Source organism: Palaemon carinicauda, chromosome 31 (genome assembly GCF_036898095.1).
Source record: "Palaemon carinicauda isolate YSFRI2023 chromosome 31, ASM3689809v2, whole genome shotgun sequence".
NCBI classification, from domain to species: Eukaryota; Metazoa; Arthropoda; class Malacostraca; order Decapoda; family Palaemonidae; genus Palaemon; species Palaemon carinicauda.
In genome coordinates, this window is record NC_090755.1 from 74,291,269 (window position 1) to 74,318,516 (window position 27,248).

Sequence of the window (27,248 nt, forward strand, 5' to 3'; positions counted from 1 at the left end):
TGCACGATGGCGCACAGGTGAGCGCTGGCGAGCAGGAGCAACTGGAACTACGCCCAGATCCGGAGATCATGGGAGTGCCTGGCACGCAGGAGATCGTGGGCGCCCATGGTGCGCATCAGGATGCGGGTGCACAGAAGTGCACTGTTGGTTTGGAGAGGCGCTGAAGTCCTGGTGAGCGCCTGTGCGCTAACTCAGGAGACTCCAGGGCTGTGCGCTGGCGTGCAGGTGAGCGCTAGCGCACTATAACAGCAGTTGTGCGTGTGTGCGCAGTCGCGCGTTGAGGCATTGGAGAGCGCTGGAGGTCCGGTGAGCGCCTGTGCGGTATCTTTGGAACCTCCTTTGTGCGCTGACGCGCAGGAAAGAGCTGACGCGTAAGAGAGCGCTGGAGGACCGGTGAGCGCCTGTGCGCTATCTCTGGAACCTCCTTTGTGCGCTGACGCGTAGGAGAGCGCTGTTGCACTAAAACAGGAACCAACGAAGAGCGCTTGCGCGCAGGTGAGCGCTCGCGCGCTATTGCAGGAACTATTGCAGAGTCGCACTGGCGCGCAGGTGGTCGTGGGTGCGCAGGGGAACCCTGGCGCGTAATAGCAGGATCAACAGCAAGTGCGCGCACGCGCGCAGGTGAGCGCTAGCGCGCTAAGACAGGAACTTCTGCTGCAGGTCGTCGGTGCGCAGGTAGTACCTGGTGCTTAAGGGACTGAGACACAATTTTGCACTCAAGTCCCTTATGCCCCGAAGGGACCGTTGCCTGTTTAATAACAGGGTGTGATGGCACCCACAGCGCATCGGCAGCCAGGAACGGCGACGGCAGGTCAGCAGGTCTGGAGGGTGGAAGGTCGGCGTGTCCTGTGTAAGGACGACCTTCCACCGAAGGAGATCGCGAACGATCTCCAGAGAGGTCCAAGGAGGTAGCTGGCAGGATCGGTGTACGACGACGAGGTTCTTCTGTGGAGGACTGCGAGGATGACGAGCCGAAGAGGCGCCTCCTAACACCCTTGTGAAGTGAAGGAAGACCTCTACGGCGCAGGGGAAGGCGAGCTTTCCGCCTTATACGCCATCTGGGGCCATAGGGTCAGCTAGCTGACCATCAGCAGCTCTCCGAAGAGGAGTCTCTATGAGTGAACTCCCCCGGGGTGGAAAATTACCGGCAGGAGAGACCGTAGGACTTAGTTCCTCCCTCGAAGGATGTTTGGAGGGGGATACTAAGCCTTCAGCTACCAAAGCAACATCAGGAGCAGAGGTTTGAGACAACATATCAGAAGCCTCTGTCACAGCAACGTCGACGATAGACAGAGGATCAATCTCTGCTACCGTCGGCGATTGTTTGACAGCTGCTCCCAACTTGATCATGTCAAACAGAGCTTCCTTGGAGGGCGAACCCTGTAGCCCCAAGGAAGCCCAAAGCTGTAATAAATCATTATTATTCACAGTCAAAGAAATATCCTCCTCCGGGGGAGGAGGAGGAGCTGCCTCGCTATGGGAGGCAACTCCCTCTCCCACACCCCGGGATCAATCAACAGAACTATGGTCTACACTACCACTCGCCGGCTTCTCGGGAGAAACCGATCGAGTGGGAGCTCCGGAGGAGGTTTGGGTAACGGAGGAAGAGTCCTTGGGATTTTCTCTTTTCAAAGAAACCTTTGAAGGAGAAATATCCCGTTTGGACTTCTTCTTCCGGCGCCGAGAAAACCTCTCCCATTGGGAGGCAGACCACTCCCTACACTCACCACATACGTTAACACTATCACACCGTTGGCCCCTACAATGAGGACACAAGGTGTGGGGATCCGTGTCGACCGCCGACATAAATGTACCACAAGGGCGGTCAGGTAAACCAGGGCACTTAGGCATGATGGCAGAGGCCAACTTCACAAACAATCTGGAAAAAAAAAAGCAAAGAAAGATTAATAATGGCTGATAAACAAAAGCGAGGGTGAAAGCGGACACGTCCGACCGTCACCCGAGCCGATAGAAAAGTGAGCTAAATCACAGGTGTGTGTGAGGGGGGGGGTACAAACTACCCCTCTCTACCCCCCGCTAACTAGCGGTGGGGTAGTAAACCCTCGTTAAAAATCTAAAGGCTCGTCATTTCAGCTACGCCGAAAGTAATTACCCATATTAAATAGCGTGGTTTGTATTTCAGTTACGGAACAAATCCCTTTAAAGGTCAAATTATTCAAAAGCTTAGCACTTACCATAAAACTTATGCCACCAGGTGTCAGTATATATGAAGCAACATAACAGAATAAGAATTTTGCTTGTTTTCAGTACTGCATTCCATCATGGTATAAAGAAAAGCAAATTAAGAAAATGTACAATATGGTGCTAATCTGCAAAACATCAGAAATTTTTTAATCAATTTTATTTTTCCTAACCATACAAACCAGAGGCCTTTAATAGGAGTATGACTTCAGTTAAGCTGGAACTAGCCGTTAAGTTTTTAATGAAGTAAACACAGCAGGCTGTCGGGAAGCAGGGAAGCCCCACCCACCCAAAAGAGAGCACTCATCTTCACTTTGACCTTTGATAGAAGACTTACTCTAAAGAGGTGAGAAGTCCTTACATAACAAAAACTGCTTGGTTTTCTGACCCAGTAAATGTAAATATAAATTAGTTACTTCCTGTAGAGGAGCAAAAGTCATGACTCCTGTTCAACCTCCTAACTACCTGAGCTTAGATATGTCGAAGGTGTTAGGCTAGGCCTTCACTATGTAACCTGGATGGTCTTCGGAGAATCTCAACCAATGAACTGCCTTTACAGTATACGATTGATGGGAAGGCATACATTCTCCATACTTCCTCTAGTAAATAAGGATGGGGGGAAATACTTCAATATAAACCTATGTAAAGAAAAGGTGCTCTATTCGGTAGCTCACCTATATTGCTTGTCCATTCCAGTTCTATAATGACACAACTGCTAAAACACCAAAAGGGGGAAAGAAGAAAGGAAAAAGGGCCAGATGCTCTACATTTCATTCTTGGACTTACGTCACAACCACTATCTTAGAGGAGACGCTTCCTGTCTCATGAGGGAGCTAGGCTCTCTACACAGCCTGTTGAGCAGCTATCACAGGTCCCAATGATCATGTGGGTACAATCCACCAGGTAATGTGCGGTGAAGGTTGTCTGGTGTCTACAGACTCCTGCCTTCAGCACTTGTGCCACAGAGATTATTCCTGAAAGAGAGGGTGAAGCCCATTCCTCTGACTTCGTGGGCTTGCACTCTTGATGGACAGCTTGTAGTTACCTCCTAGGAAGGATAAGTGCATCTAATGGTTTTACAAAGCCAGTAGATACTGTTCTTGGAGACAGGAGATACTGTTCTTGGAGCCAAGAGATACTGTTCTTGGAGATCAGCTTTTCACCTTACCAGTGGCATGGAAAAGCCTCTTGTGCTCTAGTCTCAAGTGCTAGGTTCTCTTAAGGTATTGAGGTAGTGTCTTAGCACATTAATAGGATAGAAAAGCAAGTTACCCTGATTGCTAGTCTCATCTTTAAGGGAAGAGATGGAGAAGGATTTGAACCTCAAGTCATAGGTTGCTGGGTTTTTTGTCTTCGCCATACTCAGACCCAAAGGATATCGAAATCTTTCATCCCCCAGAATGACTAATGGCATATGATATGCCATGTAGCTCGCCAATCCTTTTCACCGAAGCAAGCGCCAACAAAAACATGGTCTTAGTGTAAGACCTTCTAAAAGGTTTGTACAGCGAACCCACAGGAGAGGCGGGAACTCTCGTAACATCCCAGGATAGGGGCTTAAGTCCTCTTAGCGGACAGAACTGCTCAAAGCTCCACATCAGCATGGACAGTCTTCAAGAGGAAAAAAAGTCCAGGCCTTTCAATCTGTAGATTCTGCTAAAGACTGAGTGCCACTCACAACCTCTATTTAGAATTTTGGAAATTTAGATTACTGCATGTTTTGCCTTGGAGAACATCTATATTTCATGTTTCAAATAGTGTTTCTAATTAAAACAATTTATTTTATTGGAAATTTTTTTTTCTTTTACTTATGCAGGCACATTCGATTCCTTACGCAACCCTTTTCTGACTATTTATTTACTTTTTAAATTTGAAGGAAAGGAATGCTATTTAAATCAGTTTCTGTTTCTCTCAATAGTATTGCTAGTAAATGTTTGCTGCATATTTTTCTAGGTTATATTAATCGTATTTCTTTGTTGGCTCATTCATATACTGTATTTACAATTTTCATACTATGATTATGCTGAAAGATCCACAGTGTCAAGAGACAATAACTAAATATAGCTAAAGCTTAAAATTTTCCCAGAAAATACGAGGACAAATTATATCATACTGGTCATGTCTTACTTATAGGTAGGTATTTGGTACACAACATTGTATATTTTTCTGGATTTGAGGAAAAGGGGTCACACTGTTTAGTAAATAACCTTGAAACATGATGATTATGTCTTTATGATCCCCAATGTTGAGGAAAATTAATGCTAAAAACCCATACCTAGCCACACTAAAATAATTTCATCATTCTCTAAAAAATTAAAAAAAATTTAAAGCCTGTATTTCTTTGCCAGCTTATTTATATATTTACAATCTTTAGGTTATGGTTATGATGAAAGATGCATAGTTTCGGAGACAATAACTAAATACTAATAAAACATAAAATTTTCCCCAGAAAGTAAGCTAACGTGAATATATTGTGCTAGCAAAGTGTTATTCATGTGTAAGCATTTGGTACATGTATATTTCTGAATTTGAGAGAAGGGCTCACCATTGCTCAGTACATAATAACCCTGAAACATGATGATTATGTCCATATGATCCCAAGGGTAGAAGAAATTCATCACTAAAGGCCCTAATTATGCATACTAAAGCCTATCAAACCAATTTCTATAAAAATAACTTTGAAGCCCATTTTTCAAATCATGAAATTGCCACTACTTTTTAATATTGATCAATTTTACAATAGAGAATTTTATAGCATATAATCTGCAAATTCACTATTTGGAAAAACAAAAAACTTCAATATGAAAAAGGATGCTCTGAAAGTGACTCATATACACCGATGAAATAATATATAAAGTAAAATACAAATGATAAGAGAATTTCCAATGTACAACATTTGCAGAACATAAAATTTTCTTTCAAATGGGTTTTTAAATGAAAAAAATTGATTGAGGAACAAAAAAAAACTGCTAGGAATTTGAAGTGACCCAAAATAGCATTGTTTTAATGGGGCTGAGTTGCATCCCTTACCCCAGACACTGAGAGGAGCTTCTCTCAGAGAAGGTAGACAAAGAAATCAGCTGTTAGTTGCAAAAGCTCTGACTGGAAAAGTATCCCATTTACAACATTCACAGAAGATTGTCTACTTCCCCTGGTAAACAACTGCAGAGGATCTAGGGTGGTATCCAGGCATCTCCTGCACACTACCTTGTGAAAAGTCTTTTGCTCAGAGGACATGCTGGATACCTCTGCATGTATGGTTAACAGAGAAAGGTTGACTACTTGGGGTACTTGCACCAGTACCTTGACTAGGAGCATCACCAAGTCTGGAAACCATTTAGCTTGTTGCCACTTGGGAGCCACCAGGATTAGCCTCACATTTGAAGCCATCAACATCTTGTTGAGTATTCGTCGTATTTGACAAATAGGACAAATGACATAAGTATCCAGGTTGCCCCAAGGATGTTGGCACATGTCCTCTAGAGCAGCAGATGGATCTGTGAATGGAGAATGAAACACTGGAATATTCTTGTTCAGACATGTGAACAGGTCTATTGTTGTGGAATCCCAACGGGCAAGAAGTCTTTCCACCAAGCAGGAAAGTAGGGACCACTCTTTACCCACTACCTGCTCCTGGCTGGTGAGTGTCTTGCTTGGAATATATACCTTGCTGACAACTCTACTATGCTGTCTAATGTCCAAGTGTGTACAGTACCAGCTATACAGTAGCTGCAAAGAGGTTGAGACACCATATCTGACTGCTTGTTGATATAAGACACTATGGTACTGCTGTCCCTCATCAACCCTACCGAGTGCTTTATCAAACACTGTCAGAGAGACTGCAGAGCTAGATGCACAGCTCTCATCTCTAATTGGTTGATATGCGGGCTCTTCTCATCCTTGGACCACAGCCCTGAGGCAGTTTTGTTTCTCAGGTGTGCAGCCCACCCTTCCTTTGATGAGTCTGTGAACAGCACCATCTCTGGAGGTGGAGAGTTGAGTGGTACTGCCATGGCGAGGTTTTTGTTGTTAAGCCAACTCAATTTTGTCCACAGCGTCTTGTTCCACTGGAATGGTTGAATTGAATATAGGATTTAGGCATTAAGCCAAGCACTGGGGCATTAAAGGCCATTCAGCGCTATATAACGAAAATCATTCAATCATATCTGTACACTCACACCATTTAGTATCATTTTAACCTTTAATACAAATCGTAACACTTTCATACAATAAAATCTAGATGTGAAATAAATAGGGATTAAAAGGGTAAAATAAATAAATAAATTAATAAAATCAATTATAGCTCGTAATATAACCCAATACTTTGTATAAATTTTCTCAAGTTCAGGGTATTATAGTTTTCCCCCAGTATATCTCTTAAAGGTTTGTCTTGGAGTAAATGTGTCCTCCTCTGAAGATTAAAAACAGGACAATCGACTAAAATATGTTTAACATCCATTGTCACTTGACAGGTATTACAAAGAGGGGCCTGTCTCCCTTCCCCACTCTTCATTAAATAATTGTGCGTTGCATGTGTATGGCCAATACGCAGCCTAGTTATAATAATGGTATCCCTTCTACTTGTAGAATTACAAGATGACCATTTATCCACCAATGGGGGGATTTGTTTCAATTTTGTATTGGTGGTCAGGTCAGACCATCGAGCTTGCCACTTATTTTTACAGTAAAGATGAATCTCACTTTTAAGATCTTTGTAAGGAATACTCAAGGGGGATGAATTACTTAGCCCTGAAGCTTCCTTTGCTGCCTTATCTGCTTGTTCATTTCCATCCACCCCAACATGGGCAGGGACCCAACAGAAGTGAACACTGATACTCTTCCTAGACTGCAGAAGTACTAACCAGTCCTGCACTTCTTGTACTAGATGATGGCCTGGCATAATTTGTTTTAATGAGAGTAAAACACTATTGGAATCCATAAAAATTGTATAAAAACTATTTTGGTTGCCATTTTTAAAAATATGTTGGACTGCGAGAATTATTGCGTACAGCTCAGCAGTAAAAATTGAACAAGAGGATGGGAGTTTCCTTCTAATAACAATATCCCCCACCACAGCTGCACTTCCAACTCCTGCAGCCGATTTGGAGCCATCTGTAAAAACATGTTTCCCATGATGTTGAGCAGCATGATTTAAAAACTCACTTTTCATTACCCTACTAGGTGAGGTATTTTTCCCTCCTGCCGTAAAACATACTTTAACAGGTGGATAACACCAAGGAGGAGACTTGGGATATCCTACCTCTGCTATCTGTGCTGTTAACAAGCCTACTTCTCTAGCATCATTTTTCAGCTGTACTTCCAAAGGCTTAGGCACTCTAGATCTGTTAGGAGCCCGATCTAAAGGCGCCCTAACATATTTACAGTTAGGATTGTTTCTCACAGCAAGGGACCTAGCTAAAAACCTCAAACTCAACTCCTCTCTGCGAATGGAAAGGGGAGGTATGCCAGAATCAACATAGAGACTGTCAATGGGAGATGTTCTGTTCCACTGGAACCTAAAGGTGAGGAGGATATGTGGCTGCTGACCAGTGTCGCTTCTGTGGCATAGCTTCTCCAGTGACAAAAGGTGTCCACTTTGTTGATTCTTCTTGAGCAATCAAGAATGTTTGTGCTACCTCTCTTTGTCTGTTGATGTGATTGCTTGATTGAAAAACTCTCACTACTGATGTATCTACCAAAATACCCAGATACTACATCCGTCTCCTGGCCATAAGATTGACTTCTGATAATTGATCATGATCCCCGAATTGTGGCAAAAGGCATGAAGTTTGTCTAGATCCTGGACCAATTGTTTCCTCGAGGACAACAAGATCAACCAGTCGTCCAGATATCGCAGAATGTGAATCATGTTCGAATGGGCCCAAGCTGAGACTAGTGTGAACACCTGTGTGAAGACTTGGGGAAGGGTCAACACTCCAAAGCAGAGGACCTTCAGCTGCTACCTGACTTCCAGGAGGATGAAGCGAAGGTACTTTCTGCCAGAAGGATGGATCGGTATTTGAAAATATGTGTCTTTCAGCTTGACAGGAGAGCATAAAGTCATCCTTCTTGATGATGACACAGACCTGAATGGAGTTTGTAGAACAAACTCAGTTGGGGGGAGAGATATCGATGACCGTTTTCCATCCATCCATCACTTTCTCTAAGCCAGAAGATCCATCTCGAATTATTTCGTTCGATAGGATGAGGGCTTTCAGTGATTCCGGAGGATACGGTTGGCATGTCACTGGAGAGCGAGTGAGGGACGGGGGAGAGTTGATGAACAGGAGGAGGTATCTGTCTCTGAGGACTTTCACCACCCAACTCTCTGAGATGTATCATTGCAACATAGCTTGATGGCTTGACAGATATTCACCCAACTCACAGCAGCTGGAGTAGGGGATTGCCAATCTCAACAGCCTCTGGCTCCTTTCCTACATTTGCCCCTCTTCCTGGTGCAGCCTGGTTGGGAGTGAAAGAATGGAGACAGCTGTCCTCGCTTCCTCAAGGTAGCGAGTCCTGGAACTGCAGGTCTAGATCTGGGTTTTGCCGTTATCTTCTTTAGGGCTGCTTACTAGAAGAAGATGAAGAAGCTCTTTGGGCAGTTGATATTGAAGGGTCACGACCTTTAAAGGTCACTGTCCTATGGATGAGGGAGTCAAGACTCTCCTTTATCCACTTTTCAATCTCTTCTACCAGGAAGAGGGTCGAGATGTCCAGGATCAGTGCATTCCTGAGTGAGAGTGCTGCTGCCTGTCCTATCTCTTCTCATCAGTACCCAGTTTGCCCACTGGTTGGCTGACTGGTGAACCAAGAATGTCACTGCCTTTGTCCCTAAGAGCACAAGGTTGGTGAATTTCTTCATCTCAGGATATGATAAACCCATGGACGAAGTGAAGAACGCTAAGGATCCTGACCACTGGTCGATCCACCTGGGGGGCCTGCAGGCTTGACACCACTGCAGATTCCATGACTGTGGATTCGGTGGCAGAGAAGGAAAGGTCCTCGTACTTCAATATTTCTGCTGTCATGCCTATGGTCAAGGCTGTTGTTGCCGGATGCATCAGAAGAGGTGTTGGAACAGCCTCCTTCAGAACGTTAAACCTCTGCTGTCAAGAGAAGGCTGGAGGCAGGAGCTTTTAGAACCCACTTGATAGTAGTGAATTCTTAGGTCCAGTGAACTGAGAATTTACCAGAAAGAGTGCTCCCTACACAAGCACCAACCATGGAAGCTCAAGGGCAGACCCGGAGGCCTGAGGGGCATCAAAGCAACGATCAACATTTGTCACCCAGTCTTTGACCGGCTCCATGGCTGCCTCTCTTAGTTCATTCAACTCCCTGATGAGGGAGAGAATTCCAAGAAAGATTGACTCTGACTCAGGGTTCTCAATCTGCACTGGGAGGGGGCCAGTGTCAGGGGATGGGGAACCTTTGCCCTATGAGCAGGATTGATAGAGGTGGTAGAAGATCCCTCTCTCTCTTCCTGGAGGGAGACCTCTCCAACACGAGAACTACAACTGGTCTATATTTTGTAGAAGAAGGAATTGTGGATTTGGAGTCTCCATAGCATTGTCGCCCTTCTCACTAGATGCCCTGATCTTAGAAGGTCATGACAGGGAGCAAGACAATGAGTGATTGGATCACTCATTGTGCCTCCCCTTGGAAGGGCTCCAACATGAACTTAGTTTCTTTTAGGTAGACTCTCTTCACTCTGGCGAGTGTAGAGTTTGTTCTAGATGTCAACTCTCTTCTCCTTTCACATATTTGTAGGAGAATCTTGCCTGGAGTAACAATCCCCAGCCTTAAGGTGTCCTGTTAACACTGACTGATATTATAAAGGTAGTATTGATTAATATCTAATGTAAAAATTACTTTGGTCATCAGTCATGTCTCATGTTTTGTGTTTCAGGTTTGTGCAATGCCCTACACCCAGTGTTGTTTAAATGACCTAGTGTGATAATACGAATGAGACCTAAAATGTTAGCACCAGAATGGTCATAAAAAAAACCACCCATCAAAATACTGCTAACTGGCATGGATAGCGTAATTATACTGTGGTGTGTATCTGAGTAGGCATGCAATTGACTAAAATACAACCTAATTCATGTCATGACATCAGGAAGGAATTTTTGTACTGTATATAAGCGGTGTGTGATGCATTTGCAAGTACTTGCCTTATAAAAGTACCATTGATTTTATGAAACCAGTGTACTGTAGTAACTTGCCTGTGGTTGACCTGTGAAAGTTACGTTGAGGATTAATGTGTTTGTGGTAAAGTTGTTGTTCAGGTCGTGATTCCTTATTAAAAAAATAAAAATAAAGCATTATTTCTTATCCCCTAAAGGTATAGACAAACTGGCGCTCATATAAGAAGCAAATGTATGCTATTATTTCTAGTGTATTGTTTCTGGGTGCTGTTTTTAGCAAAAGCACTTTATTTTTTCTAAATGTGGTAATGTACTGTAGCACATGAAATTTCTTTTTTATACAGTGAATGTTAACATTGTATTGGTAGATGTATATTTTCAACCTTCATATTCATTTATTTCTTCTATTATAGGAATATTTCATCATTTACTTTACTAAATAAATATTTCTTAAAAATCAATTTTTACTTTTATACTTTATAATCGCATCCTGACTCCTCATCACTTTTTTAAGCCAGTGAACTGCAATTTCATAATTTAATTTGTCTGAAAGAAATTTTACCTAAAGAAGGTATCGGTTGCTGGGTCCCCTTGCCCTGACCTATCACCTCTAGGACTATTTATTTAGCAGTGGGTTAGTCAAAATCAGGGTAGTTTACCTGATAAAAAGTCTGTGTGCTTTATCCAGCAATAGCCTGTTAACTATTACTGTACATCGTCCTTGAAACAGATTTCTTGAATGAAAACGGTGTTGGGTCGAAAGGCATGCCTTAGCACTGGGCTTTGCCTTGGACTTTTGGTGCTCTGAGGAGACATGCAACATGGCTGCAACAGAACCTTCATCTCCGGAAAATGAAGGCTTATAACTTCTATTCATCCTGACCAGTAGTGCCCTTAGTACGTAACTCCCTAACAGGAATTACTACTTGAGGCAAGGGCCTTTGCCCTTGAACCTCACACCTCAACTCTTCCCATGGGGGAAGCTTTCATGCAAAACTATTTCTCTTACAAAACCATGCAGACTAACAAGGAGTTGTCTCAAAAGACTTCTCCAAATTGGTAGTCCTGTTGTTTAATAATCTCCTCTCCCTAGTGACAGGCAGCTCCTCAGCAGGGGAAGAAGAGGGTGTGGGATTAGATGGAGGGGACAGGAAGCAACAATGCTTTTCCTTCACCACAGTCGAGGCTTCCATAGCTGACAGGTTCTCAGCAACAAGTGATGGTTCGTCAACAACAGCAAGGGACACATCCACGGGTGCCCTTCCACCACTCTCCTCTACAGGCAGAAGAGGAGCTGCAGCAGGGCAAGAAGATTTCTGCAATCTAACTGCAGCTAATACCTCCAGATGCTTCTCCACTGAAGGAACACAATCAGTACCAAGGGCAGGGCAGTTCCAGGTCCTAGCAAGGGTCGTCAACAGTTACGTCAGAGCAAGGGGTGGGGGATTATTACTTTTGCTAAAGAATGGTAATACAGTACTCCTATCATGTCCAAAGAACTCCATAATGGAAGGGCAGAGGTTTCCTTCTTCCTTTTCCCTCCACCAACAGCTACCGCCTCAGAAGGAGAAGAGGAAGAGCACGAAGTGACCTTCAAACCCAGAGAAAGAAACCTGATAGCTTCTTGGGTATCAATTTGGGAGTACCCAAAACCAAAACTGAAGAATCCCTCTTCAGCTTCTTCTTATACTTCTTTAAGAACTCAACCCACTGCAGAGAAGGCCACTCGCCACGCTCAGGACAGGGGAATTCCCGCAAACAGGAATATCCCCTACGGCAGTTACACAGTTCATGAGGGTTAACTTCCGACTTACTCATATATTGGCCACAGCCCTTTCCAGGCTTTACGGGACACAGCTGCATGTCTGACCATGGAGCCACCCTCATCCACCAACAAACACACAATCTGGAAAAAAAAAAAATCAGAACAATCAAAATTTCAGATAAGCGCCGGCAAGTACAGTGAATGTGAAGCCAGCTGTGTTTACCTCATTAAAAGATTAATGGCCGGTTCCAAGTACGCTGAAGTCATATTCCTTTTAAGAATCTTAGGCTTGTATTATGTGTAGGAACATGTTATTTTCATTAGTAAAATAAATTTTTGAATATACTTACCCGATGATCATGAAGCTGTCAACTCTGTTGCCCGACAGAAATCTACGGTCGGGATACCCCAGCGATCGCTATACAGGTGGGGGTGTACTCAACAGCGCCATCTGTGAGTAGGTACTCAAGTACTTCTTGTCAACAAGAACTCAATTTTCTCCTCGGTCCACTGGTTCTCTATGGGGAGGAAGGGCGGGTCCTTAAATTCATGATCATCGGGTAAGTATATTCAAAAATTTATTTTACTAATGAAAATAACATTTTTCAATATTAATCTTACCCGATGATCATGTAGCTGATTCACACCCAGGGTGGTGAGTGGAGACCAGCATACATGTTAACAAAGAAGCTAAGTATCCCGTATCTTATTTTAGCCGTTATTCAAAAATAACAAACATAAAATAAATAAGTACCTGGTAAGGAAGTCGACTTGAACCATTACTCTGCTTTTTTTAAGTACGTCTTCCTTACTGAGCCTAGCGATCCTCTTAGGACGCTGAGCGACTCCTAGGTGCTGAAGTATGAAGGGCTGCAACCCATACTAAAGGACCTCATCACAACCTCTAATCCAGGCGCTTCTCAAGAAAGAATTTGACCACCCGCCAAATCAACCAGGATGCGGAAGGCTTCTTAGCCTTCCGGACAACCCAGAAATATTTCAAGAGAAAGATTAAAAAGGTTCTGGAATTAGGGAATTGTAGTGGTGGAGCCCCCACCACTACTGCACTCGTTGCTACGAATGGTCCCAGAGTGTAGCAGTTCTCGTAAAGAGACTGGACATTCTTAAGATAAAAGACGCGAACACTGATTAGCTTTTCCAAAAGGTTGCGTCGAATATACTTTGCAGAGATCTATTTTATAAAAAGGTCACGGAAGTTGTGACAGCTCTAACTTCGTGTGTCCTTACCTTCAGCCAAGCTTGGTCTTCCTCATTCAGAAGGGAATGAGCTTCTCGTATTAACAGTCTGAAAATAATAGGATAAAGAATTCTCTGACATAGGCAAAGATGAATTCTTAACTGAACACCATAAAGCTTCAGACGGGCCCCGTAAAGGTTTTTAAAATAGAACTTAAGAGCTCTTACAGGACATAATACTCTTTCTAGTTCATTTCCAACCATACGATAAGTTTGGAATAACGAACGATATTGGTCAAGGCCGAGAAGGCAGCTCGTGTTTGGCTAGAAAACCAAGATGTAGAACATGTAGCCGTTTCGGATGAAAATCCGATGTTCTTGCTGAAGGCATGAATCTCACTGACTCTTTTAGCTGTGGTTAAGCATATCAGGAAAAGAGTCTTAAAGGTGAGATCTTTCAGGGAGGCTGATTGAAGTGGTTCGAACCTGTCTAACATAAGGAATCTTAGAACCACGTCTAAATTCCAACCAGGTGTAACCAAACGACGCTCCTTCGTGGTCTCAAAAGACTTAAGGAGGTCCTGTAGATCTTTATTGTTGGAAAGATCTAAGCCTCTGTGACGGAAGACTGATGCCAACATGCTTCTGTAACCCTTGAAAGTGGGAGCTGAAAGAGATCGCTCTTTCCTCAGATATAAGAGGAAGTCAGCTATATGAGTTACAGAGGTACTGGTCGAGGATACGGATACTGACTTGCACCAGTTTAGGAAGATTTCCCACTTCGATTGGTAGACTCTAAGGGTGGATGTTCTCCTTGCTCTAACAATCGCTCTGGTTGCCTCCTTCGAAAAACCTCTAGTTTTCGAGAGTCTTTCGATACTCTGAAGGCAGTGAGACGAAGAGCGTGGAGGCCTTGGAGTACCTTCTTACGCGTGGCAGACGTAGCAGGTCCACCCTTAGGGGAAGAGTTCTGGGAACGTCTACTAGCCATCGAAGTACCTCGGTAAGTTATTCTCTCGCGGACCAGAGGGAAGCAACTAGTGTCAACTTTATCCCATCGTGAGAGGCGAACTTCTGCAGTACCTTGTTGACAATCTAGAACGGAGGGAATGCATATAGATCTAGATGAGACTAATCTAGTAGAAAGGCATCTAAAAGAACCACTGCTGGGTCCGGGATAGGTGAGCAAAGTATTGAGAGCCTCTTGGACATCGAGGTTGCGAAGAGATCTATGGTTGGCTGGCCCCAGGTGACCCAAAGTCTCTTGCATACATCTCTGTGGAGGGTCCAATATGTTGGAATTATTGTCCCTTCCTACTGAGACAAACTGCTAAGACATTCAAGTTGCCTTGGAAGAAATTTGTTACTAGTGAAAAGTCTAGACCTGTTGAACAGGAGAGGAGGTCACTAGCGAACTCGCACCATGTCAGAGAGTAGGTCCCTCCTTGCTAGGAGATGAACATCAAAGCAGGGAGTTGTCCGTGTTGACCTCCATTACTTTGTCTTGAAGGAGAGACCTGAAGCTTTTCCAGGTCAGACGTACTGCCAGAAGCTTCTTGCAGTTAAAATGCATTGTCCTTTGACTCGAGTTCCATAATCCCGAGCATTCCCTACCGCCTAAGGTCGCACCCCAGCCTACGTCCGATGCGTCTGAGAAGAGAACGTGGTTGGGGGTCTGAACAGTCAGGGGAAGACCCTATAAAAGGTTGAAAAAGTCCTTTCCTCAGGTTAGACCAGACTTATCTTCCGGAAACCGGGATCGAGACCGCTTCTAGCGTCTCGTCCTTTTCCAGTGAAGAGCTAGATGAAACCGAAGAGGACGGAGGTGAAGTCTTCCAAGTGACACCAATTGAACCACGGATGACAGTGTCCTAACCAGACTCATCCACAGCCTGACAGGGCCGTATTCCTTCTTCAGCATCTTCTGGATGGATAGCAGGGCTGGGGATTGATCTTCTTGTTCAGCCATGTCCTCATCAGAGGGTTCCTCATCCGAAACTGATGAGGAAACGGCAACGGAGTGGGCAACGTCTGACTCGCTGAATCCGGTCGCACTGGTGGATGCGTGACGGAGCCGGACACAAGATCATGGTACTGCTGCACAGTCTGTGAACTGTCAACCATGGGGATGCGAGGAAGTACAGCGACAACCCGAAACTGTCTAGACTGTCTGGGTAGTACAGACAACCCCTTATCGGGTTGCTGAGGTTGCCGCACTGCGTCACAAGTCACCCTGCTGGTTGTTGAACGTCTTCCCAGTGAAACACTGAACGTCCACAACCACCTCCGAGAGTAGCTTAACGTCAACGTGCGACTGGCAACCCACACTGGGTCGCACCGGTGGAGGAACAATCTCAACTGGCGGACGTGAGTAGGATACCTCAGCGTCAACAGGGCGTACAACCAACCGGTAGGAAGGTCGTTGGCAAGAAGGTTCTTCTCCGTAAAAAATCCTCTATCAAGGACTAAGCTTGGACTGCATGTCTTGCAACAAAGCCCAAGGTCTATGGGAGCAGGTGTGGCAACAGACGGGGTTAGCGACTGAAGCGGAACCATTTACCCTCCCTGGAAGCATGTTATGCTTAAATTAAAGTCCATAGGAGGCTAAGCAGCTTAAGGCTCCTCTCCAAATGACAGAGTCCTCAAGGGAATATCAGAAGGAGGGAGAACAGCACTTTCTCATCTACAGTAACCATATCCGATAAAAGCTAGGTTCTCTCAGAGAGGGTTTCACTGGTGCAAAAGCAGCAGACCAGAAGGCAACGTTATGAAACTGCTTGACAGTCTGTGAACTGTCAAAAACTGAACTGTCAACCACAACAGGAGCGTGAGGACATACAGCACTGGTGTATAAGTAGCAGACCAGAAGGCAACGTCATGTAACTGTTTGACAGTCTGTGAGATGGCAACAACCAAAGTTGTGTGGGGAAGCCTCAACTCCTGACTGACTAGTTTGCTGCGGGCGAGTGGCGGTAACCACAGTGTGTTGCGGAGGCTGACACACCGTGTCAAAACACGGCAGCTTGTGGTAGCTCACGCACGGCAACGGAGTGCTCTGTGTGTGGGAGTCATCATACATCTGGCAGGGTTGACTGTGCATGGGTGGAGGAGCTCTCACAACAAGAGTGTGAGAGCAGGAAGCCATGACGGGCGCACAACCGTGGGAGGTGTAGGCCCACGGGTGCATCGTCAACCTTCTCCGCAGTCGGAGTGTGGGAGCTGGCAACAACAAAAGCAGAGTGCTGGAGCTTGGGAGGGGCTGCGGTGGGTTGCGGAGCATGCTGTATGGTATGCGGAGCATGCTGCATGGGTTGCGGAGAAAGCCGCATAGTGCTGGAACCCGGCAGCTCTACAGCACCTTCCCACTGCTGATGCGGAAGCTCACGCATGTCAACGGATGGAGCAGCAAGAACATGCGTCTGGCAGGGTGGACTGCGCATCGGTGGTGGAGCTCTCACAGGTGGAGTGTGGGAGCAGGCAGCCGCAGTATCTGCTGAGCGCACAACCTCGGCGGGTTGTAGGTTAACAGGTGCAGTGTTAACCTTCTCAGCATGATACTCCTGCATGAATGCCGCAAGCTGAGACTGCATAGTCTGCAGCATGGACCACTAGGGTCTATGAAAGACAACAACAAACGGAGCTACTGTCCGTTGTGACTGAGGGTCTAAAACAGCTGGTGCGGCAACAGACGGAGTTACTGCCTGTTGCGGTACCACCTTGCCTCTCTTGGGAGGTGTGCAGTCGTCGGATGACTGGAGCGAGTCCGAACTGACCCAGTGGCTACACCTAGGCCGTTGGACTTGCGCGGAAGGGACCGACTTGCACTTAAAAGCTGCAAGATTTGGTCCATGGTTTCTGCGAGAAACCTCTTCCGCAGACGAGGAATAAATGGGCTCTCTCGTCTTCGTGTGGGTGGGGTGATCACGTCGGCAACGTGTGTAGATACACCCGAAACCACGGAGGGAAACGTCTGTTCGTATATCAAGCCTGTGGAACCCATAAGTCCTTCGACATTACTTCTCCCCTGGGCTTGGGAGCTTGTAAGAGGTATCGGACAAGGTGAACAACTGGCACGAACAAACGAACCCTCGAACGCAACACTGTAACACTTTGCGCATATCACTTTATCACTTTTGATTTTCTGTTTGCACTTATTTCACTGAACTCGAAACTTTAAGTGATTTGTACCTGAAACACGCAATCCTATCCTTCATTAAAAGGTAGTAATTGCGAAAACAGTTTTACAATGTAACAGAAAAACATAATGAAAGATAAAGAATTCAGTGGCTGGAAAAGAGACTAAACACTAGATCAAATAAACTACGTTTAAAATCTCTCACCGCATAAAGCCTGGGAACAAGAATAAAACTCTAGAAACGTTTTACCTTCTTCCCCTATAGCGACTAGGGAGAAGAGTAAAAAACGAGAACAACGTTACCCGCTTGAACGAAACGTTCATCCTCCTCTCTCTCCCTCCGTCTCTATCTCTCTCTCTCTCTCTCTCTTGACTTAGAACCTGAGAGAAGAGCCCAATTATATATCGTTAAAACATATTATTTGTTAAAGGAAAAAAACTGAAAGGTTTCCCAAATAAAAAGTTCCTTTATTAGAATAAAAACCATTTAAGCTAAGAAAGAATGAACGAAACGCTAGAATCGGTTTACTCTTACTGCAACGTGAAACCGTGAAATACTCTCTCTCTATCGTAACGATAGAGCGCATGTTGAACGTTCTGAACGTCAACAACTGCGGAGACTAAACTAAACGTTAGTTCATCTTTGAAAACAGTACGAGACTATCAAAGAAATTCTTTCAAAAACATTAAAATTAAAATAGCATAAATTCTTAACAGGAAATACGATATGACGGGCTCAATGTTAATTAACTTCGGTTCCAAGTAAGGACCGCCTACTATTAGGAAAGGTCGCATATAAACAAACATAAAAATTAATTTTTATAAGTTTATAATAAATGGAAAGTTAATCGAAGAGGCCTATAAATGGCGGAGAGATATAAAATAAATCTATAACTTTGTTAAGCAAAATTACCAAAAACCTAAACACACTTCCGTCTAAGGGAAGGGTCGGTCATTAAAAGTGAAAGAGAGTCTATACTCTCTTCAACACCAACACTTCCGTCTAAGGGAAGGGTCGGCCATTTAAAAGTGAAAGAGAGTCCATACTCTCTTCGTCACCAGGATAAAATCTATCCAAAACGAGTTCAAGTTTTGAAATGAAGATAAAACCCCTGCATAGCGAAAGCTCAAAACTGGAATAGTGTACTTCACCAAAAAGTTGTGAAAACAAATCCAGTTAGGGACGGCGTATTAGTAGATCTTGCCGGTGGCACGACAGAGGAAAAATTGAGTTCTTGTTGACAAGAAGTACTTGAGTACCTACTCACAGATGGCGCTGTTGTGTACACCCCCACCTGTATAGCGATCGCTGGCGTATCCCGACCGTAGATTTCTGTTGGGCAACAGAGTTGACAGCTACATGATCATCGGGTAAGATTAATATTGAAAAAAATAATTTTTAAGCCAAACCTTACCATAAACAGTGGTGATCTCTCATCAGGTAACAAGCATCACAGGTGCGGCAATGTGAAGCCTGTCTTGGAACCTGCTTTTCACATTCTCCACAAATCCTCCAGGCACCAGATTCAATTATTTCTCCATAAAGCTGTTCATCAGCTGTGCTCCTTGGTTCAAATCCTGCACATGATGTAGCGTGTACTAGATACATGGAGGTGCATGAAATCCACATGAAAATAACCAATACAAGGTTTTCGTATGGACTAATTTTCAGGTAAGGGATAACTTGAGTGGAATATATGACAAGAAGTAAAAATACAGAGACAAGTAACCACACCAAAAAGAACTTGGTTCTTGCATGCTTTTTTACATGTTTCCCTTCACTACTTCCATACAATGAGGCACTTTGTAGAGATGCTTTTTTTCTGAAAAGTCTATGAATCGAAAAAATCACAGCCGGAAAAATTATTATGTATGAGATGAATGCCATTGCCCAAGATATGCAGGCAAGTAGCATGATGCAGGGTACCAGTAAAACTGCGCCAAATATATCAAAAGGAACCCGTCTTGCTCCTCCTGGCCAAGGAATTCTGAAACGATCAGATACTGTGCTCCATAATTTTTTGGTTGTTCTCTCGTCAACAGGATTTAGTTTTATCAACCTGAAAAATGGAATGAGATATAAAGGTGTTAGCAGTTTTCATTTTAAAAATTATTCATGATCTGCATCTTATCTTACTTGACCTGAAGGAGAAAATCTGAGTAATTTTGTTTTCTTCTATTGTATTATCTTCAAATGGAGACATTTCCTTCAGGTATACTGATATAAGTCAAGAACAGCTCTATTATTATTATAATGATGAACATGAGTTACTGAGCTATTTACTAGATTACTGGTGACAAACCATCTCAAAATAAATTTTGAAAAATGTGATTCCAAATTGTATGCTAATTACCTATCTTACACTATAACCCCAACACCATGTAATTAAAAAGATAATTCCTTAAATATGACAAATTTGAGAGTAATTTGTATTTTCCTAACTAAAAAAACCTTGAGCTCTTTACTATGGATATATTTCTTTGACTAAGCATAAACTAACTTAAAACTTTTTGCAAGGTATAACCATCCACCACTAATTAGCAGGGTGGTAGCGGGGGGGTAGACCAGCCAACTTGCTCACACACACACCGGTTATATGACATCCCTTTTTATTGCAGGCCGGACTTGAAGGGAGATAGATGCTGGTGGGCCAAGGGTAAGTAAAAAGGTCAGGGTTTGTATAGTTTGAAAAAATACAAATTAATTCTAAATTTGTCACTTGTTCCAAAACCTTATACAAACCCATTCGCTCTTTACCATGGCAACTCCCCTTTAGGTGGGTGGAAGTCCTGACCCAACTGGCTGGGAATATTTACACGAGGTGCAACTCTGTGCTTTGCACAAGCGTAATAGAGGCACCCTGACACCTCACTAATTCTAATGCATGTGTGAGAGCTGACAGCCTAGTCAATAACTATACGTATGTGAGAACTAAGTACTGTGACTTGACCAAGTAAGACTTCTTGAAGAATTTCAGCTTGTGCTGTATCTTCTCCTATGTAATGAATGATGGTTTCTATTCATTTCAGAATAAATACAAATTGCTTAAAATGTGATTTGTTCCTACACATAATACAAACTAACAACCTTTTATAGGGGACATCCGAGGGAGGGATGAAGTACCTATGACCAAAACTGGCTTGGTAAACTGACACAGGAAATGACAATGAAATTTAGTCCTAAGGAGGAGCGAAAGTCATGACTCCTGTCAACCCCTTAACATTCTGTGCATTGGGATACAACAGGAGTCAGAGCAGGCCATTACCATATATGGCAGGTCAATGAAGAATCTATATCGTACAGGATATGCTGTCCACTGTATAGGCACTAAAAGATAAATGTGTATGTATACAACAGGTCCATCATCCACCTTGCTTAAAGGATGAGGTAAATATTTCATTAAAATTTAAAATTGTAAAGAAAAGTCCCAATGGTGCATAGCTTACCCATATCTAACATCCGGTCCAGCAACATAACGGTACAACTGATGCATCCTAAGAGAAGGGAAGAGGAAAAGAAAAACTACCAGTCATTCTTATCTTTCACTCTTGACTTATATCACAAACGTTATCTAAGACAAGATGGTACTTGCCCCGTGATAGACCTGGGTTCGTTACACCACCTGCTGAGTGGCTACCACCTGTACCGAGGAAAGGTATTCCAGGACCGGTGGAAATTTTCCTATGGGTAATTGGCAGTGAAGACTGTCTTGCAATTCCAAACTTCATGACCTGCACCACGAACAGATTCTTTGTGAAGGATAAGGTTGACCCGATTCCCCTGATTTCACGTGCCCTCCTCCTCTAGTGTCTATCTACTAACACATCATTCAGTGAGAAGGAGCCTTTGATGGCTTTCCCAAAACCATGCTGAGATTGGTGTCTCAACATTCCCAGAGCTTAGGAAAAGTCTCTGGTAGTTTGAAGTGCTGAGTCCTGAGTTAGCGTTTTAACTGCCCTCCCAGGTTGAAGCCATAAATTGTCTCGATTGTTAGTTGCTTCCTCCAGGGAGGAGACGGGAAAGGTGTTGAACCTATGATTCTGAATCGCCAGGTTCTGTGTTCTTCCATCCCACGGTATGACCAACAGCATACAAAATGCCATGTTACACTCTTACTCTCTTCACTGATGTTGAGGCAAGCAAGAACACAAGTCTTCAATATTAGTTTGCGATCTGTCAGCCAAAGGACACGCTTGTATGGGGCCCCTCATGAGGTCGAAGGACTTTGTGACATCCTATTCAGAAGGACAAGTGTTCAAAGCTCTTTGGAGCATGGAAAAGCCCTTCAGTCTGAGTACAGTAATGCCTCACAACACAAAATTAATTGGTTCCATAGTGGCTTTCGTAACATAATAATTTTTTTGCCTTGTGAATCGCCTTTTACATGTAAATAGCCTAATTTGTTCCAGATCCTACAAAAACAACACATTAAATGAATATAAAAAAGGATACACTCCACTACGCAGTACTCAACAAATGACTAATATTAATTGGATCATTCAATAATAACTTGACCATTAGTTACCTGTAAAAGAAATGTATAATTAGAGCATATAGTAAAAATACAGTTAAACAGTAAAAATACAGTAACAAATATGTGGAACCTTACCTTTGGAGTGCGGCAATGTTCGAGAGTGAAGTGGCGGGGCGGTAGAGTTGGATGACAAACAATAGAAAATGTTAACAAGTGTCAGAAAACGTAAACACTTAACTTTACAAAACAGATTAATAAATGACAGAAAATAATAACACTTAATTCTGGGAAACACATTAACAAATGGCAGGAAATATTAACACAACTTTACAATAAACTTGAAATCAAATTTCTTTTTTTTTTTTTTTTGCCTTTTTCTAATTTTGTGTTCTGTTTTTAACTTTACATTTTGTATTTTCTAAATTTAATTACGTATTTTCTTCATCACTACCATTTTTCTTTCATTTTTTATCTTGCACTTGGTCTGCTTGTACCGAAAGCCTCTTTTTAAAAGAAATTGTCCAAAGAAGCTTGTTTCTGCCTGCTTCTTAAAATTTTCCTGAAATGACTCAGGCAAACGTCATTTACATATTCAAGCGAACGACCTGTGATCATTTTTTCTGGGTGTCTCTTTTCTACAAGAACCACCATTTTATAGTAGCCAGGCTAGACCCTACTGTACTTAATTTCTGCCGTTGTAAGTGGGTCATCCTCCTCCCCCTCACTGATAGGGAACTGTTTCAGAACTTTGTTCAGTTGCATGGCCTCCAACTCCTCCAGGTCATCTGTAGTACAATAAGTTTCTCTTGGTGCTCCTCGATAAGCTTGTTGATGTCGGCCTCATCCTCTTCCAAACCCATTTTCGTCCAAAGTGTAACGATCTCGGCAACCTCAGATTGAGCAACAGGTTTGTCTTAAGCTTGGCCTTCGTGAAAGTTTGATTGATGATTTTAAGACATATCACAATATCGAAATGCTCCTTCCAAAATTGACGAAGGGTGAGGTTTGGGCTCTCATTGATTTTGAAACACCTCTTAATATGATATTTTCATTATAAAATAAATTTTTGAATATACTTACCCGGTGAATATATAAATAGCTGACGTCTCCGACGGCCCGACAAATTCCAAAAAACTCGCGAGCGATCGCCATGAAGGTTGCGGGTGTGCCCACCAGCGGCGACTATCGGTCAGATACCGCATATACTTCTCAACCACTCCAGTTCTTCTCAGTCCGCAGGGTCTCTATCGGGGAGGAAGGGAGGGCCTTTAATATTATATATTCACCGGGTAAGTATATTCAAAAATTTATTTTATAATGAAAATATCATTTTTAAATATTAAACTTAGCCGGTGAATATATAAATAGCTGATTCACACCCATGGTGGTGGGTAAAGACCAGTATTATCACAATAAAGGCGTATATGCTCAAGAGTTTTTGACAAATATTTCATTAAAACGAACTTAAGTATAGGTACCTGGTAAGGAAGCTGACTCTGATGATTACTCTGCCTCATTAGTCCGCTTTCCTCACGAAGCCCAGCCATCCTCTCAGGATGCTGAAAGACTCCCAGGAGCTGTTATATCCAGGGCGAACACCCCTATAACAGGACCTCATCAAAACCCTTAATCTGGGCGCTCTCAAGAAACAACATTTGACCACCCGCCAAACCAAAAAGATTGCGAAAGACTTCCTAGTCTTCCGTACAACCCAAGACAAGATTAAAAAAATTTCAAGAGAAGATTAAAAGGATATTGGGATTAAGGCAATGTAGTGGTAGAACCCTCACCCACTACTGCACTCGCTGCAACGAATGGACCCAGTGTGTAGCAGTCCTCATAAAGAGTCTGGACGTCTTTCAAGTAAAATGAAGCGAACACCGACTTGCTCCTCCAAAAGGTCGCGTCCATAATACTTCGAAGGGATCTATTTTGCTTAAATGCCACCGATGTCGCTATCGCTCTCACTTCGTGAGCTTTGACCTTAAGCAAACTACGATCCCTCTCACTTAAATGAGAATGTGCCTCCCGGATTAAAAGTCTAACAAAGTAAGATAACGCATTCTTAGACATGGGCAATGAGGGCTTCTTAACGGAGCACCATAAAGCCTCAGAACAACCTCGTATTGGTTTAGTTCTAGATAAGTAAAACTTAAGAGCTCTAACGGGGCACAGCACTCTTTCAACTTCATTACCTACGATCTCCGAAAGACTAGGTATTTCAAAAGATTTAGGCCAAGGACGAGACGGAAGTTCGTTCTTGGCCAAAAAACCAAGTTGAAGAGAACATACAGCTTTATTTGTCGAGAAGCCGATGTTCTTACAGCATTACAGCTACTTAATGTAGTTTTGCTTATCAACAGAGGAATTGCGCATTCTACTACCTCAACTCCAATTCTCGTCTTGATGCCAACAATTGTAACAGGCAAAATGACCCTTTTTAATGATTTATAAATCTCTCCATCACCAAACTTGAATTTCGTATTACTTTTTTCTTCCTCTACTTCTTGTAATTCTTTATGGTCCGATGAATCCAGATATGTGCGGTATCAGTCTATTCAGCATATTGTTGAGCTGCACGCTGAATCTAACACTCCATAGTTAAATGATTCAATTAATATATTCCCAGAAGTATTACTTGTAAAAATTTCCATACAGTGAACTTTATTTCCCTCATTTTTATCCTCTTTCTTCCCTTCATTTTGATTAACATATACATTATGAGGGCATGATGCTGCTAGATGTAAAGTTGAGCCACATACATAGCACTTTCTAACAAAATCTTGATGTTCACTGTTCCTCCAATTACTTCTACCTCGACTACGACCTCTAATGTAGCGATTACGTCTATTGTCATTCCATCTATACCTTCCATGACCCGAGAGATAAGCTTCCTCGGCTACTAACGCAGTTTCCGCATTTTCCACCTTTATCGCCACTGCAGCATCAGATTTGGAAACCGAGGTCTCATCTTTATTTACCATGGAAAAACATTCTTGGCTCCCAAAAAATTTTATTAGAGCCACTTTCATATTATCGTACATTTCTTCCGGTTTTTCAAATGACACTGCCGTTAACACTATCTGTTTTTTTTGTGTATCCAATGCTGCATTGTCTAGTAAAATGAGTGCTAATATACACTTTGGGATTTCAATCTTGAATTTATTCAATACTTTTGCTCTTTTATCAAATTCATATATATATTTTTCCATAGAATCCTCTTTATTTTTCTCATACTTAATAAATTTTCTCCAGCTTTCATAAGCACCTGATAGTCCATCCTTTTTACACCACTTATCCAAATACTCATACAATTTGTTCATGCCATCTTGCGTATTTAATTCATCAATTTTTATTTCATTAAAGATTTTGTACCGAATCTCACTTTCATCGGGCAACGAGAGCGCCACTGCAATGGCTCTGTCCTTTTTCGCTACATTGCTTATTATTTCCCATGCTGCAAGTTCCTGACTCCTTATATCATAACTTTTATCACTTGAATATTTAGGCGGATCACGTAACTTCGAAGACATGTTGATTAAATCTTGGGTCGTTCACACAGAATTATAAGTCCAAACAGGATATCGCATGTAAACAAACCAGTGCTGATGGGAGATGACGCCAATTAAGGGCAAGATTTTTCATTACTATTACCTGATCATTCGCTTGAATTAGTTCATCACACGCTCTGCTACCATGTTAATCCGTGGTATCCATTGGGTATCATACAGACACTTAAAGTCACTGTAAAATACAATTTATTTTGAGAAAGGATACAAAGCCACCGGGCTAACTTCTGCCAGACACACAGTTGCACAGTGACGCTTACCAAAACAAAACATTACAGAAAACGTGCGTGAGGCGCACTTGATAACAAACATTACAGAAAACGTGCATGTGGCGCACTTGATAACAAACATTACAGAAAACGTGCATGAGGCGCACTTGATAACAAACATTACAGAAAACGTGCGTGAGGCGCACTTGAAAACAAACATTACAGAAAACGCGCCTAGGGGTAACTAATGTAACACTCTGGGGTGGCGTGACAGAGGAGGGTCTGGATTTTGTGCCAGGTCAATGACCCTGCGAATCCATACAGAGATGGTGTTCTTGGTGACCCTCCTCTTTGTCCTTCCGGTGCTGACGAATAGTGCTAGCACACGAGGACGGGCTGCGGTTGTTCTTTAGACGTATAGCCTCAAGCTCCTTACTGGGCATAGTAAGAGATGGTCTGGGTCATCTGTTACAGTACGGAGACTAGAAATCCAGAGGGAGTTGAATCGAGGATCCGCTACTCCTGGATTCTGAGTCTTAGCAATAAACTCAGGGACGAAGCTGAACGTTACCTCTCCCCATCCCCTTGAATGGGCAATGTCATACGAGAGACCATGAAGTTCGCTGACTCGCTTGGCCGAGGCCAAAGCTAGCAAGAACACCGTCTTCCAGGTAAGGTGGCGATCTGATGCCTGGCATAATGGTTCATAGGGAGGTCTCTTAAGAGACCTGAGAACTCAAACCACGTTCTATGGGGGAGGTCTCACTTCCAACTGAGGGCAGGTAAGTTCCTAACTACGTATGAGTAGAGAAAGTTCTAGCGATGAAGAAATGTCCATTCCTTTCAGCCTGAAGGCGAGACTCAAGGCTGAGTGATAGCCTTTTACTGCTGAGACTGAAAGGCGCATTTCTTCACACAAATACACGAGGAACTCTGCTATTTTTGGAATAGTAGCATCGAGTGGAGAGACACCCCTTCCACGACACCAACCACAAAAGACTTTCCACTTTGCCTGGTAGACTGCTGCTGAAGACTTTCGCAGGTGTCCAGAAAGTTGCGAAAATCCTCTCTCAGAGATGAGATGCTGGATAGTCTCCAGGCATGAAGCCGTAGTAAAGCTACGGCTTTGTGGAAGATGTTGGCATGTGGTTGTTTGAGTAGATTGTGTCATGGAGGGAGTTCTCATGGTGGCTCCGTTAGGAGTTGCAGAAGGTCCGGGAACCAGTATGTGTGATGCCATAGCAGAGCTATAAGGGTCATTGAAAGATTGACTGATGTTCTGGTCTTGTTGAGTACCCTCCTCCTCAGACAGAACAGGGGAAAGGCGTAAACGTTGATGTTGTCCCACCGTTGTTGGAAAGCATCTTGCCAGAGAGGCTTGGGGTCTGGGACTGGGGAACAGTACAGCGGGAGCCTGAAGTTCAGGGCCGTTGCGAAGAGGTCCACAGTCGGAGAACCCCACAAAGTTAGGACTTTGTTGGCTACTAGATGATCAAAAGACCACTTGGTACTCACTATCTGAGATGCTCTGCACAGATTGTCGGCGAGC

At 43.3% G+C, this 27,248-nt stretch overlaps 1 protein-coding gene across 1 annotated transcript in view; it reads right to left on the bottom strand.

The window, feature by feature from the left end:
• LOC137624542 (palmitoyltransferase ZDHHC23-B-like) overlaps nt 1–27,248 on the bottom strand; it is a 75,775-nt gene that overhangs the window by 31,521 nt on the left and 17,006 nt on the right. The window contains exon 3 of the mRNA XM_068355429.1: nt 18,862–19,506. Within this exon, the coding sequence (XP_068211530.1) occupies nt 18,862–19,506 (645 nt within the window). The remainder of the gene's footprint in view (nt 1–18,861; nt 19,507–27,248) is intronic.